This window comes from Neodiprion lecontei, chromosome 7 (assembly GCF_021901455.1).
Source record: "Neodiprion lecontei isolate iyNeoLeco1 chromosome 7, iyNeoLeco1.1, whole genome shotgun sequence".
NCBI classification, from domain to species: domain Eukaryota; kingdom Metazoa; phylum Arthropoda; class Insecta; order Hymenoptera; family Diprionidae; genus Neodiprion; species Neodiprion lecontei.
The window spans coordinates 3,653,800-3,673,650 of record NC_060266.1 but is presented as its reverse complement, the minus strand read 5'-3'; the positions used below and the strand labels follow the sequence as shown (position 1 = coordinate 3,673,650).

The following is a 19,851-nucleotide window of genomic DNA, read 5'->3' as shown; positions in this document are numbered from 1 at the left end:
CCCCACGTGCAGCCCTAAAACCACCGTCTCTGAGATCGGGCTCTTTCCACAACGGTCACGCCGTGCGAGAGAGAGAGAGAGAGAGGATAAGTCGGATAGGAAATCCATTTGTATTCAGGGAACACGAGACACGCGTCGCTTGCCATCTCCCGATCAACGTTAACCTTCCCCGGTGTAAAGAAATGCTGATTTTTACCCTCTTCTTGAGGGGCGGAGGGTGGAAGAGCGCCGTTGGTCCAATCGTGCAAAGTCTCTCCGGTTTTCTCGGACAGTTTCTATCCGTGTATTTGCGCTTCCGGCATATTACCGGTTGTCTTTTATACCTCCGCGAGACGATTAACCCTCCCGGCTAATTTTCCGGCAGTTTGAAATTGGCGATTTCTAAACCCCTCAAACCGCTCGAACCTTACCCCCTGAAAAAGGTACGAAACATCGTTTGTATTACGCTTGGGATAATTGGTCCCCGTTTCGTGACGATTAAGATAAACGTGGCCCGCTTTCTGATTCGACAAATTTGATAAATTGTATTGATTTTGAAAATAGAGGGTTCAAGGTGTTTTATTTAAAACGTTCGAACAATCTAAACCATTATGGTAATTTTGATATTTTCTATTTTTTTTTTTTTTTTTTTTTGCGTGTGTTTCGAGGTCCACGAAATCTGACTCGCGGTCGGATATTAAGGAAAAATATACGTGCGAGGAAATTTCGTGATTTTTGCTCATGAAAGTGAAAAAAAGATACACAGTGTCACGAAATTGTGGTAATTTGATAATCGATTTATTAATCTTAAAAACAGGTTTCTTGTTTATTGCTAATTTCTGTCAACAAGTCTTTTGAAATAAAATATTTTTTACGAAAATGTGTGATAAAAAAGAAAAACAAAAACTTAATCTCTCAAGTGATGATTGCAGACTCTGTATTCAAACAAAATATACAAACTGCGACACTGAACGACCTTTTCCCTCAAAACAAAAACAAAAAAAAAAAAACAAGCTACTAATTTTTCACTCGTCGCAAAATATTTGACACGAATGGGAGGATATTGTTAGTTTCAATTTACGTTAACCCGGTATTTATTTAATCTTTTCCCGCTGCTCTGAACATGACACAATGTTAAATAAATAAATGAAATATGTTGAAACGAATTTCAATTCAATTCTTTGAACAGCTTCTAACTACAGAATATTGAACCATTCTTCAATTGCAACTCTCGGCACAATGGGTCGTTCTTCTCGTTAATATTTATAACGAGATTGCAGTGTACCTGTGTACACGTATATATATATATATACATATATTTAATGCTGCAGTACGAAAACCAATATGAAAAGTTTAGCAAGCTCACGACAAAATGAAGATAAATAGAATGAAAGGAGAAAAATAACTTTTCTAAACTTTTGATCATAACGCACGAGGCGATGGCGTACGTTTTCATTCCAATTTCCCAGCAGAGAAACCCTCGTTGTGTATATAAGTATTATATAAAATGCGGGTGAAACGAACATTACAGCTTACCGCGAGTTGTTGGAACGCATCTCACGCGCCAAACTTATACGTATACATAGAAGTGAAATAATACACCGAGAAAGCATGAATTTCGAGGTAAAAATGTTCAAATCTCACCGAAAGTTTTTTCATCGAAAAGTATTAAACAGATCATGAATAGCTCTTGTTCGTTAAAATTTTTGTAGTAAACGAGTGAACATAGAATATCGAAGAGATAAAATTGGGTAACTGCGCAATGATTGAAAAAAAAAAAAAACCACCGTTTGCCTATCTCGATAGTAAAAATTGTTTTCCTCACATTGTCTGAATTTCACGTATAACTTTTCCCCAGCATGTGCGCATATTATACGGACGATTTCACCGCTATCGCAAGAAATTACCTCTAGTTGGCAAACAACAAGAGAACAGCAGCTATCAAACATTCCTACCACCAGAGTTGCTGCAGGATAGATGCTCAACCAGTCTCTTCTTCCCTTGAATTTGTCTGCGTTGTGTGCAGTTCACTCCATTCTTGATTCGAAACTATTTCTGAACCGTATGTTATACCCGTGGCACTCTCTAGTGTTCTCCATACGTTAAAGTCCTGAACGCTCGTTTCCCTGCACGATGCACATTGTGTCAGTGCCTCTTATCGTTCGAACGCTGAACAACTCTTTGTACCCTTCTCTCACTCTCTCTCTCTCTCTTCTTTAGCACCTTGCAGACGTAATTTAATTAAATACAGTTCAGCCTTGGTTTTAGTCATGAGTTTGCTTTGTTGTACGTATCGCTCATTTGTTTTTTTTTTTTTTTTTTTTATAATAACAATAATTGAATAATTTTTCTAGTCAATTTTTGTTCCTCCCAATATTAATTACAGAGTAATAATATACTAGTATTACGATTACTTTTTCATTCAACTATTCACAGTGCTTGCGGAAGCATGATACGATAACAATTTCTTATTTCTTTTTTGCGTCAAAATTCAACGGAAAAAAGATTGTCAAGTCAAGATCATCGTCATCTTTCATGCAATTCCATCTGCTCTGGCAACGACACGGTGGTCGTCGTTAAAATAACTGCGGAATTAAGGTAGCCGAAGGAGGAAGAAACGGGGGGGGGGGGGGGGGGGGGGATTATGAAAAAGTAAATAAAAATAATCCAATCCCGAGGAAAGAGGGAGGAAGAGAAAAAAAATAGTGAGAGGGGGGGGGGGGGAAGGAGAAAGATGGAGCGAGGTTAATTATATTCTGGTAATAAAAAGAAAGAAAGAAAGAAATCACCACAACCTCCTGGGTAAAACCATCGCACCAACACCGCAGCATTATCAGATTACATTTATTTCAACAGTCCCTAGAAGCGGGATAAAAAGTAACGATGAAGACGAGAATGAAACGAAATTTGAAAAATAAAACGCCTCGATTAAGAGATTACTTCTTTTTTTTTTTTGTATTTCATTTTTCAAAAGGCTTGATCAAGTCCCGGAATATTATTTTTCATTTTTCAAAAATAGATGGGAAAAAATCCCTCACCAAATTTTGATCGAATTTCACAAGAGAGAGGAAATTGATTGCTGTTTGATTTAATTTTCATTCACAATAATTAAAATTAGTTGAAGATAATTAATTTATTCTCGTTACGTTCTTGTGACATGTAAATATGTTATACATAGGCAAACTTGAAAAAAAAAAAAACACCTATAAGCTAAGTCATAAATACGATTTGGACACGATTTTTTTTTTTTTTTATCATTCCTTATCGATTCTTGTGTAAATAAAATTCAACTGTTTAGATTATTTCAATTAAATTTGTTCCGAATTTAATCGCGACAATCTCTATGCATCGATATTTAATAGAAAACTCGATAAAATTGTTGCAGCAAAATATTTCAACTACAATATATTATCTTCTCATGAACGATTTGGTAAAACAATAAAATTCGTGTATGAATACGAGTCGCGAGAAAAAATATTATTACTTTGAAAAAGGATCGATTATGTTATGTGGAAAAAAACTAATGTAATTTTTCGGAAATCGTTTCTTTTCTCTCTATCGTTTCCATCTGCTAGTGAGACTCCTTCTGCTATTCGAAGTGGACATTTACTTTCTTCTTTCTCCCGTCTCGAGGGGCAATAAAACGGTCTGAGAATTTTTTTCCAATTTCGAATCTCACGCTAAAACGTTTACAATGCATGAAGTACGTATAGGTATAGATGAAACCTTTTCCCAAGCAACGCCTCCTCGTCTGGCAGGATCGCCCCGTAAGTTATATCGCAGAAGAAGGAGGTGAGGGTTTAAGAAAAAGACGGAGGATTCGCATTTACCATAATTTCTTTTCAAACAACACTCTTCGCCAGCCAAGAATCCCCGGCAAATCTCATTCCGTAGCTCCAAAAGGCGCGCGTTGAGCTCGCCTAATTGATAAACAATTGAAACCGCCCTTCCCCTAAACCGCGGGTTAGTATTTATGCGCGAAATGTAATTTCGCCAAACGGAGAAGCGGGAGAAAAAGAAAAATGCGAGGAAAAATGAAACGAGAAAAGAACATCAGGAAAGATGATTGAGCATCACCGGTACGTGCATCAAGCATTCATCATAGATTACACTCTTTTCTTTCGCTCTCTCACGGGTTTTTCCTTTGTTTATAAGACTCAAAAATTCAGGATCAGAAAACAATTTGTTTTATTTTTTTTTCCGCAAAAGAGCGCGAAGAATCAAAAAAATATCGAGAAATTAATCACATTAATTTGGAATACATGGGATTTTTTTTTTTTTTTATTTTGTTTTACGCAAGTATTTTGGGACGGGCTTGAAATTCGGAAATTTTTAGTGGCGAAGCTCGAAGTAAAGAAATCAATCTTTGACGAAACGTCAAAGTTTCGAATCGTCCGAAAATGAGAAAATTTGAAAATCCGAATGATCGAAGATTTTCAATTCTGTAAATTTCTGGATAGCTGAAATTCCATAACTTTGATCTTTCTTTGTTTTAGATTTTCGATATTTTTACGTTCGGAAACCTGGTCGTTCCGATTTTTGGTTTTCCTGATTTTTTACACTCACTCGTTGAGTAAACTACGCCGAGTGAGTATATTTAAATTTGTCGGAATTTTACTCTATCGAAACTTCACTTTTCCTAACTTTGCTCTCTATCGTAACTTGAATTTCCTGAATCTTGAATTTCGGAACTTGGAGCCGTCGGGTTTCACCCCATTTAAAACTTTGTCGTTTCTCCAAAGTTTGATTTCTTCCCGTCAAGTTTCGCCGGAAAATATTTCGGAATCAGGTGCTTTCGGAGCTTTTCAAATTCAGAACTTGAACAACGCCCTTTCCTGGAAAGTATTCCCTCTCCCCCCCAAACTTTTCGCTACAAAAAAGCTGGCCATCGTCTGCGCGGTATTAAATTCACGATGAATTTCAAGGGCGAGGAAAATCTCGGTCGAGGATGAGAAGGAATAGTAAAAAGGAGACAGAGGGAAGAAAAAAAAGTGGACAGAGAATCCGGAATGAAGGTGGTGCAGGCTGGACGTTTGAGGGGTGGCCGATGACTGAGGCGTATCCCAGCACTTTGAATAATAAAACTGTCAAGGTATATTACGGGGGTTGGGCGAGTCTGGAATATAAGATGAAAAAGGCGGAGGAGAAGGGGGAGAAAGAGGAAGCACCTAATATCTTGGGACTGCGAAGGTTTAGGGCTCCCTCAGCTGTGGCTGGCCAAACGAGCTGGCCGGTCAAATCGCACCAAGAGAGCAAAGCGCTTTCTACAAAAATCATACGGTCGTTTTATTTCATCCTTTTTTTTTTTCCTTTGTCCTTTTTTATCACGTACAGTATTCGCAGGAGAGATTTTCATTTCGCGTCTTGGTACCGCGCAACGATTTGCTTTTATAAAGTGTTTCAGGGGAGAATAGGAGGAAAGAATTTCAAAAACGATTTTACACTTCTTTGAATATACATTTATTTTATTCCATCTGATTTTTAGATGTTTTTTTTTTTTTTTATTTTTTTATTTTGAAAGTGATCGTTTCTTCGTTTATTATTATTTTTTATTTTTATTTTGTAAATTCGTGATAAACTTTGCGGATGTAACGATACTAAGTATAATTTATTCCAATCAGCTGTTACATTTGAAAAATTATCAGGCAGAGTGCTTTTCGTTTCTCTGTGATTAAATAATTTCTTGAGAATTACTTCGAGCTGAGAAACAAAATGTGCGACTCGTTTGTACGTTCAAAACAGAATTTTCGCATTTTTTTTTTTTTTTTTACAACCAAAAGCTCTAGAATTTTTGTACTTTGAATATGTAAATTAGAATCTAAAAAAAAAAAAACACGGTACTGCTTCTTTTAACACGAATAATTAAAAATTGAACAATAACGTCAATAACAATTCCGAAAGTTAGCTTGACTGAATTTTTACGAAGCATAGCTGAAGTTTGAAAACAATTTATAAAAAAAGTGCATTCTTCTCTATACTCCATCATAATTCCCAAGCTTTTCCCTGACGTTTCCAGGTTTTTCCCGATTCTTTCCCAGTCCCAGAAATTTGTAAAAAAAATGCGTTGAACAGGCGAATCACGGCACAGAGTGCTAAAAAATACTCGGCTTCTCCGTCCGTCCGTTGCATCGGCTCGGAGTTTCGTCATAACGTGATTAGCTCGGTACGATTGGCTATATCGCGAGATTACCAAGCCGATTGTTCGTTTTGGGTTTCCCGAGTTGCCCGCCTGCCGAACAGAGCGTGGCTGAACCAAGAGCTAGTCGGTCGGTGGCTCCGACGTTAAGATTGCCCAATTACCCGTCGCTTCTGCTGGTTTAGTCCTCTGACCGCGTTGACGATGCCTATTCATATACGCGTACAATTGTGCTTTGCACGATTCCCGGCTTTCGCATACGCGTGGGAAAATTGCGACACGAAGCTTGATGCTCGACTTTGATAGACGGATATTTTCTACAACTCATTTTTCAAGTGGGAGGAGAAATGAAATTAAATATTGCAGATGATTTGGTAGCTTTTAATATGGCACTGAGAGAAATTTTTAACTCGCGCATACGTGACAAAAATTTCGTGTCCCTTTATTTTCATTTCACAAGCTACTCGCCCCACGTGCAAATTCACGTCAGTTCGAAAACAAAGCACGATACAATACGATATAATTTCAAAAAAAAAAAAATCTTAAAATAATCTCACTGCGTTTCATTGAATTTTTTAGAATATATTATCCCTGCAAGTATATTGTATTTCTCGAGTAGATGGATATCACCTTGCAAAAAATAATAATAATAATAATAATAATAATAATAATCCGTATCGTTTATTCTCTTTCTTCTTCCTTCAAAATTTTATTCCACCCCTCCTCCCTCTGTGTATTGGAACAAAAGAATTTATCACAAGAAGCCGATCGCAGCGTCGCAAAGATTTTCAGATCGTCCTAAGACGGCAAGCGAGTGAATTTTTAAAGGGTATAAAGTACAAGGATCTGCAAGAAGATAACCTCCGAGTTTTTTTTTTTTTCGGTGCATGATGTAACATTTTTATTGGTTTTTTATTTATTTTTTTGATTTGTTCGCGCCGTCGAGAAGAGCCGATTCCATTTATCTGCCTCCTCGGATCCTGCAGCTGCGGTCGTCGTTAAAAGCCTCCTGTTGCAGGAATCCCCAAGATATACTTTCACGGGACAGAGAAATTTACATACTATTAGATTCCGGATCACCGAACCGCTCGGAATCATCCACTTTTCATCCGAGGTCCGAGAGTCAATTCGTGGACAAAGATTGATCCAAAGTAGGTACCCGAATCCCTCTAGACTTTGAATACCCGAATGTCACCCCTCAACCCTCCTTTGGACACTTGAGAAAATGACTAATGGCTAACCTGACCCTTAGAATGTCCGTAAATGATTCGGAAAAATTGCATGAAAATGACCGGAAATTATGATCACACCGGATTTTCGTATTCCGACGAGTTTCACTTCGTTTTTACACATCGATTTTACCGATTCGCCGATTGATAACATCGACTGATCTACGATGCTGGTATAAAAAAAAAAAAAGATATGTAATTATTAGTGAAACCATTGAAACATTTAAAAACGACAAAAAGTCATCGGAACATGTAAAATTTTATGGTCAGAGAGTATTGAACAATTCTAATTAAAGAAAGACAGTTTACGTAGACAGATTATACTAAGAAAGATGAATTATTTGTACAATTTTGTATTTTTTTTTTTTTGGTCAAACACATTTCGACCAATAACTTATGTGTTATATCTGTGAACGAATGAATAAACAAATAATACATTTTTTGGCTATTGGTGTATAAATTGTTTAACAAAAAGAAAGATAATCTTTACAGTTCGCACAGGCTATAACATAAAATCTGTTTCTTTCTAATTTATTTTTTTAAGATCGAGACATGTGTAATAATTTTTTTCTTCCCTTTGAATTCGGAAGAAACTTCATAGCTCGGAAACCAGATCCCGGCCCACGATGAAGTTTACACAAGTTTTTGAACAGTAAGAAATGTACGTCCTCTGAAATTTTTCTTCCAAAAAAAAAATTACGCCGCTTTTCAGAGATCTCAAAATCTAATATTCCATGAGCTTTTACGGACATTGAGCGGCTTCGATAACTTTTCGAATGTTTTTTGACGTTGAAGTTCGCTCAAGACTGAAACTTTTTCACATGCGAATTTTTTTTTTTTACACCATCAATATTTTTCGAGTAATACTTAAAAATTACACTTCGGACATTTTCGATTTCCGCACATATTATACCGAATGCTGAAGTCTAAGGGTCGTCGAATAAAAATAAAAAAAAAAATCACAAACATCCTCGACAAATAATGTTTAAACAAATTTGAAGAAGGGTCAGGCTTTTGATCAGGTCGATCCGACGTGGAAACTCCCATATATATGTATATACATATATATATTCCTTAATTTCATTTGGAGAAGGACAAGTTTTCGAATGAAAGGTGGAAACTGCGTGAACTGCGGTGCAGATCCTGCAGGTACCTTCATTTATATCCTGGACATGGTTGAGCGTATATATACAAATGTATGTATACCTCTTTCAGGGTTAATCTCGCGGAGCTCATATCGCGAGTCTATGTGACCATTTCAGCCTCTCTCTGTATATTTCTCCCTCCGGTATCCGTCTCTTCGCCTCTCCAACTCTCTCTCTCTCTCCTTCTCTCTCTGTCTTTCTTTTCGCAGTATCCAGACTGCCGGCTACTGGTTCTCCGCAAGATTAAAGCACCGCAGCCACTCGCTAGGTTTCTGTATCGCGAAACATCAAACCGAACCGTTTCTGCACAGCCTCTATGCACCGCGATGAGAGCTAGGAACTTTCGAATGTTTTCAGATGCATGCTGATGCACATCTAGAGGTAGACACTTTTACGCGACCCCGATATACGCACGCTTTCGAATAATTAAGTGCGAGCTTCGCGTCGCTCCAATTTCTGCACACCGGTTTTTCACTCGCAATTCTGTCCTAGCTTAAGCTCCTGAATTTCAACTTTGAAATGTCCGTTTGCCATATTCTAGCGAAGAATCGTTCGGTTCGCAGCACTTTTTGTCAGTTGATTCGTTTACTTTAAAATTAAAACATAGGCTCGAAATGCCGTTGTTTCGGAATAAAAAACACTTTTTGGTCGATTTTGAGATGTTTTGAACTCGTTTCAGAGATTGATCTTTTTTTTTTAACTTCCATTTTTCTCGGAATCTGAGAATGATTATGGAAAATGAAATAGTGGCAATCGATTTATCGGATAATGTGATTTTTTATTATTTTTTTTTAGCCAATCGACGTTTAGTTAATTTTCCAGAAGCTCGTTTTTACAATATCTCGAGTTTGGAACTTTCAATGCAGTCTTGAAGCTAAATTCTTGGAAATATTTTACAAACATCCGAATGTGACGAAAAATTCTGTAATATGTTCAAAGTTTTTGGTAATTCTTATTATTTTGTTTTTGTTTCTTCAAGGGATTTTTACTCGTCAATTTTTCACCGGCGAATATACAATCTGACATCTTGAGGAGAATCGAGAAGAATTTTTGCCTATCTTACAATATTGTCTCATCGCCAGTTACTTACGATACAATTGTTTGATTAATCAAACGTTTTTGCACCCGCATATTTCTAACGTACTCTAAAACTAATAAGAAAAATTTTTCTTTGATAGCACAACGTAAAATAAAAAAAAAAAAAAAAAAAACGAGATCCAGGAGTTTGGAATAAATAATTTTCAATTGCAAAAAGGGTGTTCAAATTTTGTATAATTGAAACAAGATCATTTCGCGCGCTCATCTACGATTCTCCGTTACAAGTTCCCGTCCATAACAACCCCCCGTTTTCCAAGAATTCAACGTCCTTCGTCAGCCCCTGAAGCGGGAAATTAGTCAGAATCAGCACGCGCTAGTGTAACGTAAATCGTAGAATGGCAGAGAATAAGCAGTTCGTTAGTTAGCGCGTTGCCTGCTACTCTCCCTGACTATTCCGGGGAATCCCTCTTCCTGGTGCCAGCTTGCCTCGCCCTCGCACCGAGTTAGCTCGCTGCCAGCTAAGCCGATGATCCGATGATCCGTGGGTCAGACAGTGTCAAGAAGCCGTACAACTTTAGTTAGCCGCTAACCCCTGTTAGGACTCGCTGTGCTACCACGTATTCCCGCCCTCTCTCTCTCTCTATCTCTCTCTCTCTCTTTTTCTTTCTTTCTCTCTTCCCCTCTTTGTCTCACACGCGTCCCGTATGCGTTACACGTGCGCTTACTGCAGAATCGGCACAGCCCGTTAACCTGTTTTACCGATCGAAATTATCATCCCTGTGCCAATGCGCATCCTAATTGCATTGCGCATGCGTTCGCTGCAGGATCGGTAGAGCCGATCGACCTGTTTTATCGATTGAGATTAAAATCCCTGCGCGATGCGCAGTAATACCTTTAAATTCGAAATTTTTCAACTCGAATTTAAGGTGTGTATTTTGGAGAAAATTATTCCTGTTGAAAATCTTTTTCACGTAATATTGTATAAAGAGTCATCAAATTATTTCAAATTCATATGCAGTTTTTCCAACTGAAATTATTGCCGTTAAGTTTTATATTCGAATATAGGGAAATTTATCATTGGAGAAAATTATTTTCAGTAAAATTATCTATTTATTTTTATTTTCACCTCGGTGATGGTCACGTGTCTTATTTTATGTAAGCGACGATTCGACCAAGCATGAGAATTTTCATAGACGTCTAGTTGTTCTTCCATTACTGGGATCATGGGGCAGTCTCGGGGCGCGTTGCCCATGGGAAATTTCAGTTGCGGTGATATTTTGTTCGACTGTCGTAAAAGCAGAAACAGTTTTCGGCGAAACAGGTTGCTTAACCACCGTGTAAAAAAAAAAAAAAAAAAGGTAAAGCCCGTCCACTCGACGCGTTTCTCCTCACCCTTGCGAATCAACCCTTGCACTATGGTGGAAATCCCGGCCGGGCAAAAAACACTCGAAGGTACAGAGTAAAGGTTACTCGATGAAAAAGAGGGGTTTGAAACAATTTGGGTGAAAATAAAATGGTCAATTTGTACGTGTTTCGGTGAACCTTCCACATGTTTCGAAGAGTTTCGAGTGAATTAAATTGCTCGTGAGACTAAAAAGAAAAAAAAAAAAAAAAAAACGAAATCAATTTTTATTCCCATTGTCTAATTTCATCGTAAATTCCACGCGTGACGGAAAAGCGGTCGAGAAGAAAAAAAAACCAAAAAAAAAAAAAACAAACAAACAAAAATCTTGAAATTCACGAGGGTATCTTTCTATTTTTTGACGGGTCAGTACGCCGAGAATTTTCCCGGGTGGTATATTCTTTGTCCTCTAGATCTACGTTGGTATATATATATATATATATATAGATGTATATTGATATTGAAGAAAGGCACGAAGAATACGGCGTTTCAGCTATCATCGCGAAAATTCAAGTGTATCGATTTATCGGCGAGACGCTATATTCGCGAACCGTCGGTGTTAAGGGAGGCGAGAAAAAGCGAAGGAATATGAGAATAGGAATACGTAAGGACGAGATCCTGCCTGACACACACACACACAAGAAACACACTCCAGCGATATTCCGTAGAAGAGAAAAGGAGAAGGATAAAATTTCACGTTGCCGAAGGACCCGCGCTTCGGTCTCTCGTGTACGGATATCCTCCAGGCTCCGGGTATCTTTATGAAAACAGCATCCCCTCGTCCCTCTCCCCTTTGCTGTCACCCTCTTGAGCCCCCTGGATATCCGCCTCCCCACCCCATCCCTAACTCTTTTCAAATCCTCGGAAGGATTTGAGCCACGCAACGCTGGCCGAATGGATACTGCTACCTCCCCCCTTTAACCCCCTTTACCCCCTTCATCCCTTTGTTTTTAAACTACCATAACTGCTCTCCTTTTCTCTCTTTCTCTCTCTGTTGCTGATTTTACTTTATGTTCACACGTGCCTTACACACAATGAGAAATAAGAACGTTTTTTGTCTGAGTATAATGTACGATTTGCAAATTTTTGATGAAAGATTTTAATTTTTTTCTTTTCTCTCGGGATGAAAATTGATGTTCTGGGAATGAAAATTGAGAGCTGTTCGGGAGAACGGTGAATAAGTTTAATTATCTTGTTCTCACTGATTGCGAGTATTTTTCTGTTTTTTTTTTCCACATCGATTTTTATTTAAACTAAGTAATGTTTAACCTCGGTGTGTAGACCGGGAGAAAAATCTAAAATAAACTTGATTTACGAATCTTATTTTCTTATCTATCGAGTTTGAAAAGATTGTAAAAATGAGAATATTACTTTTTTTTTTTTTCTAACACCAAATATTGTAAAAATCTGGTTTCTTTCTTTGTCAAAAATCCTTCCCATACAGACTAAACTATTATACAAATGAAAGTTTTTTTTATTTTTCTTTTCGAAAAATCGAATCGAGATACGAAAATTATCGTCGTTGACAGGATCGAAACTGTAAAACGATAAAACTGGTACGTTTTCCATAATCGTCCTAATTCTCAAAAAGCGGATGAAAACACGCGTGTTATCCTCGTGGAATCGTATTGCACGTATGTATAATTTTTAATACACACCCCTCTAATACCCCCCCCCCCCCCCCCCAGTAAATAAACCCTCGTGGCTTGTTTCGCACGTGCGAAACTAGGCGTGTATCATACGTACAACAGTGAGTAGTACGCTCGTACGTAGAGAATATCGTATAATACGTACCCTACACACCTAGATTATACGGTTACATACCGCATGCCGACCGATATACGTGCCTTGTTATAATCCTGGATCGGTCGCAGGTGACACGCTCCACCTGGGCAAGGATTTGCCCTCTTGAAAAACGTCCTTGGCGCCTGTTGCGGACCTTGGCTGGGTCGATCGGGTCGCGGATAACGGTGAAATGAAAAAAAAAAAAAAAAAAAAAGAAGAAGGGGAAAAAAAAATGGCGAAAAGAAAATTACGATCCGCACGCAGAACCAGACGCTGATATCTGTAATATAATGCGAAATTGGACGCGGTGTTGTGAGTTTTTTTTTTTTTTTTTACACCATGAGCGAAAAGTTATCGCGTAGGAAAATTTTTTCATTACATTCATCCGAATTATGTGCGTTGGCAAGGTTTTAACTTATGATCGATTTTGTTTGTTTAGAAAATGGATAGTTTTATCTCGATTGTAAATTTTTATTTATCCATTTTATTTGTTTATTTATTTATGTATTCTGATCGTTCGTTTTTAGCGACGAAATCGACGCTCTGTTTAACTCTACCGGACGATTCAGTTATGACTTCTGGGATTAAACACGAGGATTGATGATGAAATAGCCAATTCTGTATTTTTATTTTCATTTTCACGAAATCGAGGGGTGGTCAGATTTGATTGAGTTTTGCGATAGATTGCTCGGCGAAATATAGGGTGGCCAGTTTTGCGGAAAAATTTTGTACCTTCCAATTTGATGATTGGCAAAGTCGAGTTGACGATGATGTTTAATTTGCGTGATTTTTAATCATACAGAAATATTGGCACTTTGATTGGCGTAACGATATTAAACTGTAATCAAACATGCTGAGAATTTTTGATTTTGCGATAAAACAAATGCTCAAATCGAGAAACAACCTGGCGTGGAATAAATTTATTTTTCAACAACGAAGGCAAATTAACTTGACATGCGTTGAAAATAAAACTAAATATATTCGCTGGTCGAATAACTGATTACTCACAACTCGTCAATAACTAGAATACATTTTTAATTTTTAATTTGACGATTCTCTAGAGTATTCGACACAGTGATATGATTAAAATTCTTCGATTTTTAATCCTTGAATTTTTCTAATCTTACATCTTCAAATGGATTAAAAATCAAGGATCTTTTTATTTTGTATCATAGTTATGCTTGATTTTTAAAATTTCGATATTCACGATTTCCATCTCAATCTATTTTTATAAGATTTGGTCAAATGTTTTACCAATCCTCAAATCGCGATATTTTTTTTTTTGTTCTTTCATTTCGCGATTTGTCCAAAAAAACTAAAAACCAGGTATGAATCGAACGCTTGTGCTTAAAACAAAGACAGCCCGTAGCTAGAAATTGCGAAACTGGATCGTACATCGACATCGAGAGGGATGGAAAAATGAGATGCGTCGTCTGCATTGTACGGGAAATATTGACATGCATACGTATATATATCGCGATTGCGGAAAAAGACGTGGAGATGTGAGAATATATGAGTGGAAAAAGGAGCAGACGGGAATAACCGGACCGTTGAAATCCGCGATCGTCGCTCGTATTTCGCACCCCGCAATGTGCATGCATGCACCATTCACTGTTCTCCCGGAAGCTGCAGGTGCAGCCGATGCTGCGCTGGCTATATTCGCGTAGAATCTGCCGCGAACAGGTGAATAAATGGGAGTGCTAAAGCTCTGTTGGAATAAGAGAAGAACGGCGAGGGGGTTGAAGGAGGGGGATGACGAAAAATTAAATGGAAAAACAAAACAAAGAAATATTCCATTCCCTTGCATTCGATAATCGCTTCTGGGATGGATATTCCGGATATATATATTTATTAGGGTCGTTTTTATTCTGGACTTGTCGGAATTTCTTCGCTTTCATCCCCCAAAAGTACATCGATGTTTTACGTATGTATAGAAAAAGTCGAGTTTTTATGTGGAAAAATAATACATGCCATTGAAATTTTTTATTTTTGATTTTTTTCCAAGAAAACTGTTGATTACTTTGAACGTGCATGTTAGAAAAAAAAATTGCCTGTAACCATTTTGTAGGGAATTTAATTCTATAAAAAAAAAAGATGTCTTGTAAAATTTTCCTAAATCTAATATCTATCAAGTTATTAGCGAAAAAAGTAAAACAGTTCTTCGATAATAACGTGATGAATATTAGATTTACGAATATTCTACAGTACTTTTTTGTATTGAATTCAATTTCCTACAAAATAGCCTCAATGTTTTTTTTTTCTTATAATATACTGTTATAAAGTGATTAACGGTGTTCCTTGATTAAAAAAAAAAAAAAATCAAATACATGCATTTTTCCTTTTGAAAATTCGACCGCTAGGCTTTTCTTTTTTATTGTGTATGTTGATTACTTTTACAGGGTGAGTGCGAAGAAATTCAGACATGACCAAAATAAGAAACACCCTAATAGTTATAACATGTATCGTAGTGTCGAAATGATCGAAATAATTTCGATGATTTTAATGAATACAATCTGCAGTGTAAAAGAGAATATTATTATTTCTCAACTCTAGAAGCGATGAAAAAAAATGAACCAGACCATAAAACTCGTCAGTTCTTCGATGCCGAATGAAACAATTGACCAAAATTGGTGTGAATAATTTTTTTGAAAAAGTTACCCGACACCGTAAAGCGATAGAGTTTGGTTTGAATTTTTTTGTTTTTTTTTTCGTTTTTCTATTCGTGGGAATATTTTCGACGTTGTATAATTTTCGGGTACAATAAAGTGTTACGACAATAAACTTGTTGAACAAGCTGTTACTTCTTTCGTATTAAGAAGAGATAATTAATCCCACTTTTTGCCCACATGTAATTTTCGTACTAACACGAGCTTTCCCCGAAGAAGAAGAAAATGTTGGAAAAAAAAAAAAAAACACTCCAACCGAAACGAAGGACGAAAAAAAGTAAAGAAAAATGAAAAGGAACAGAAGAAAAAAAAAAAAAAAGGAATTCAGAATAAAGTAAAACCCGTACCGACCGTTTTATCTGCCTTAATTAGACGTTGTTTACCCTTCAAAAGCTGGAAACTCGGCGGGGTGAATGAGAGGGTTATGTTCCTCCGTGAAATGAAAAAAATTTTCGTATTAAGCCTGAATTCATTTCGTTTCCCTCTCTTCTACCTACTTTCTTCGTATACCAGCCTGTACATTCAACGAGCCTCGGAACTCCCTCCCCTTCTTTCAACCCCGGGTGTTTTTTTCACCCTACGAGATGGCCGAAAGGGTTGCTCGAAGGCTCGCAATAACGCAACCGCCTGCGTCTCCGGAGTTCTTTTTCTTATTTTTTTTCTCCTCTTTTTTTTTCTTCTCCTTCGCCCCCCCCCCCCCCCTCCCCCCCCCCTCCCTGTTGAAAAGTTCGCGATATTATGTTGGCATTCGCGAACCGCACGAATCGAGAGCAGCATCTTTCCGCTACGGAAGTTGCAGACTGCCCTCCACCCCATTCGTTGAAAGGATGGTAATTGTCTTCGGAACGAGTTCAAAGACGGTTGTCTCTTCTTTCTATTATTATACGGCCCCGGGAGCGGTGAATTCTTGGAAACGTGACTCTGATCGTCAGGCTCTATCTCTTCGATCCGATCAACCGGGTCACAGGAACACCCTGCAGACGGACGTTCAGCCATCGCACGAACTTCCGGCCATCCCCGAATCCCGCTATCGTTAATTTTGGTAACACCTTAGGCCCTTATCTGATCCATTTTCCACCCTTATAATTTCTTCGACTTCTTCCTGCCCCCCCCCCCCCCCCCCCTTTTTTTTTTCTTCTACCCTCGACTGCTTAAGGATGCGTTACGAGCGTACAATGAGGTCAAAAAACGTTTCATGGACGAAACGTCAGGATGATAAGAATTTATATATATATAACGTATTTATAGCGTCCAGTCAAAGAGCTGTAAAAACCAAAATGTGCACTGTTGGAAAAATTTGAAATCAACATAATATCTCAGCAGGTCTACTTTATTTTATACGATTTTTAATCAATTATCATTATTCTCAATCGAATTATTGGCAATAATAATTGAGTCTAGGTTTTATTTAAACACTTCAAACAGTTTCGAATTTCAAAATTCCAGTTCTAATCATTTTCCTATTTTTAAAAAAATTCTTCACCATTTACAAAAGAGTTTTCAAAATTCCAACGAAAAAAGATACTCAAGTTTTTCAAACCCATGTTCCAAAATGTTCGCCGACTCTTATTACGTTAATCATGCTCCACAGGTTTCCAGAAATTGTATAATTCGCTTATTAAACTCGTAATCTTGGGTTTTATGCGCGCGTAACTGTTCACCTTATTTATTCCTGTATTTTCTGTTTCAGGACCGCCCCTTCAGGTCAGAGCAGTTCAGCACGGAACAGCGATCCTTCCTTGCGACTTGAGACCACCGCAGGAAAATGATTCCGCTATTCTCGTCGTCTGGTACAAAAACGACATCACGCCAATTTATAGGTGAGTGCCTGATAAATAATGCCAATGTTCGGTTGTTAAGAAACAGTGCTTTGTATTTGATTGGTTAAAAAATCATGATGAAAGATTTCTTCTTTTTTTTTTTTTTTTTAAGAACCATTTTAGTTTTTTTTGTTTACAACCCGATTTTTCTCGGCGCTTACAGGGACTAAATTTTATCTTTATGGTATAGGATGTAAACTGTTAACTGACAGTTTAATTTTTAAACTGAAATTCGCAGATCTTTCGAAATCTGTGTAATGTAATTGGAATTCGATGAATTTGTTCGAAGATAACTGAATCTGTAACCTGCCAAATATACTTAATCCTTCGATCGATGGGATTTTGCGTAAAAAAAAATGAAGACAAATTTATAGTGTATAAGTAACAATTCCATCTAACGCAGAGAGAGATAAAACGATAGTAGCAAGTCTGAAAAACAGTTTTTTCACGATTCTTTTCATCAGTTTGTGCAACAAAATTTCGCAACGATCTCGAAAACGGTCGAGTGAAAAATCTGAAACTAATGCGACTTGGCAGTGGAATGAAAAAGTTTTGAACGAATAATTGGAAAAATAAAATTTCTGTGAACCAAAGAATTTACAAATTTGAATATATAAATATACAAACTGGGAAAAACGTAATCGTTTATTTAGAAAAAGTTATAAGGAACAGAACCTGGTAATTTTTCATGCCCATCATTCGGCTGTAGAATTCTGTAATTTTGAAATTTTTTATCCAGCCGTTTTCGAGATCATCAAGACAGTTTAACATTTTTCGAAAAACCTGTTTTTCGAATTCCAGTGGTTCAAAGACTCGAAAATTCGTTGAAATTAGAAAAAAGTAATCTTCCACCAAAAACCAACACTTTGCTTGATGAAGAGTAAAAAATTCAGACACCTTACGACGATCCGTGCTGTGTAAATTATCTACAAACAAATATCCCCGGAAATTCTTCGTCGCCTATAAAGAGCGAACCTACCCGATAATCGGGGGGGGTAGGTATCACCACCCCGAGGGCGAGTGTCTATAAGTATAATGTAAATACACAGACCAACGTATCACGATCTCGGTAATCGGGTCACACGAGAGTTGATTGAATGAGATAGAGGTTGTAATAAGGGGGAGCGTGTCAACAGGTTACAGCCTCGCTTCATCCCCCCCGATGAGAGGGTGGAGGGTTGTGCAGGGGTGGGATAGAAAAAGAGGCTGTGCGTGTGCGAGAGTAGCAGAAAAGGGAGAACGAAGAGGGTAAGAGAGGGTGATAGGGGTGAGGGGGCAAAGATGCGGGCATGAAGCAGGCAGCCACCCTTCCACCCTTCCACCATTCCTATCTTTCTCCCTTTCTTCCTTTCTTCCTTTCTCGCTCGCTCCCAAACCGTGCTGTTTATTTGGGAGCATTGTAAGATGATGTGTGGATCCGAGTCGTGGGGCAGACCTTGGATGCGAGGGTCGTGAAACGGGGCTGTTTTATTAACAGGGAAACGCGGGGCTTGCTGGCTGGATGGGTGGCTGGTACCCCGACGAATTTCGTCAGTCATCCACACGGCGTTGCTTGTACGAGTTGTTACCATCGCCCCGAGGATGCCAGACGATAATTGCCGGCGGTACAGGGTGCGTTCATCACCGTATAACCTACCGCGCGCTTACAGCAACCCGGCTTTCAACCTTTCACCGAATTCAACGGCGCCGTGCAAAACGCCCGTTTCTCAGTACCTTAACGCTTCGGGTTTACGTGTGTATTAATTATCAGCTGCATGCATCGCAAATGACGAGCAACCAACCGGGATGCTCTTCGCGTTACGGTTCATCCGACGCCACGTGCTAAAATCGAATGTTTGTACACACCTTGATAAACATCGTACGGGAATTAATTGCACGGTGATTACTGGCGCTCTGATGTATTCGACTAATCGCGGGTAATTCACTCGGCGATTAATCGTTCGTGTGAAACAATACGCGTCTCGTTTGTTCAGGGATAGAAACACTCGACGCGTCTTTGGAGAAGAGGGATGGACTTTTTGATACTGGGATTTAAGCTTGGGTTCAATATCGGAGATGAAAATTCTACATGCTTCTTTGCGCTTGGATCGTAATCGCGTCAAGAATATCGGCTTCAAGATAAAAGTTCAGTCGACTAACGAGGACGTAGAAAATATGTGGGTTTTATGTGAAACCGGACAATCTAGGGTTTTTCAAATACGGAATCTGAATGTGGTGTTAGATTTCTGAAATTCGGTGTAACCGATCACTGTCGAAACGACTCAAAAATGAAAATATTACATTTTCGATATCGTGGCTCAGTATTCGATTTCAGTTGCCCGAAAAACTTTCAGCTGTCCAGTTTCATGGGAATAAGACAAATCTCATAAATTGCATCTGATGTATTAAACCGATCGTTTCGTACTTTGTGATACTAGAATCATCGTTTACATATATTACATACATGTGAGAAATCGTATCGGTTCACCAATCCCATTGAATTTCAACCTCTTGACAGTTTATACAGCCGATGTAGCGTCTTGAAAGAAGGATGTAAAAGTCGAATTTCGGAATCCCCGACGGGGGTATAGACATGATCCACACTTTGAGAATGAAAATCTGGTCTGAATCCAAAGCTTTTAGGTATATAGAAGCCACTGACGTGTACAATG

General features: G+C 38.1%; 1 protein-coding gene across 2 annotated transcripts in view; it reads left to right on the top strand.

Annotated features, from left to right (window-relative positions):
- LOC107224141 (synaptogenesis protein syg-2-like) overlaps window positions 1-19,851 on the top strand; it is a 227,338-nt gene that overhangs the window by 144,096 nt on the left and 63,391 nt on the right. For both annotated transcript variants that reach the window (XM_046745259.1, XM_046745258.1), the window contains one exon: window positions 17,071-17,200. In XM_046745259.1, the coding sequence (XP_046601215.1) occupies window positions 17,071-17,200 (130 nt within the window). The remainder of the gene's footprint in view (window positions 1-17,070; window positions 17,201-19,851) is intronic.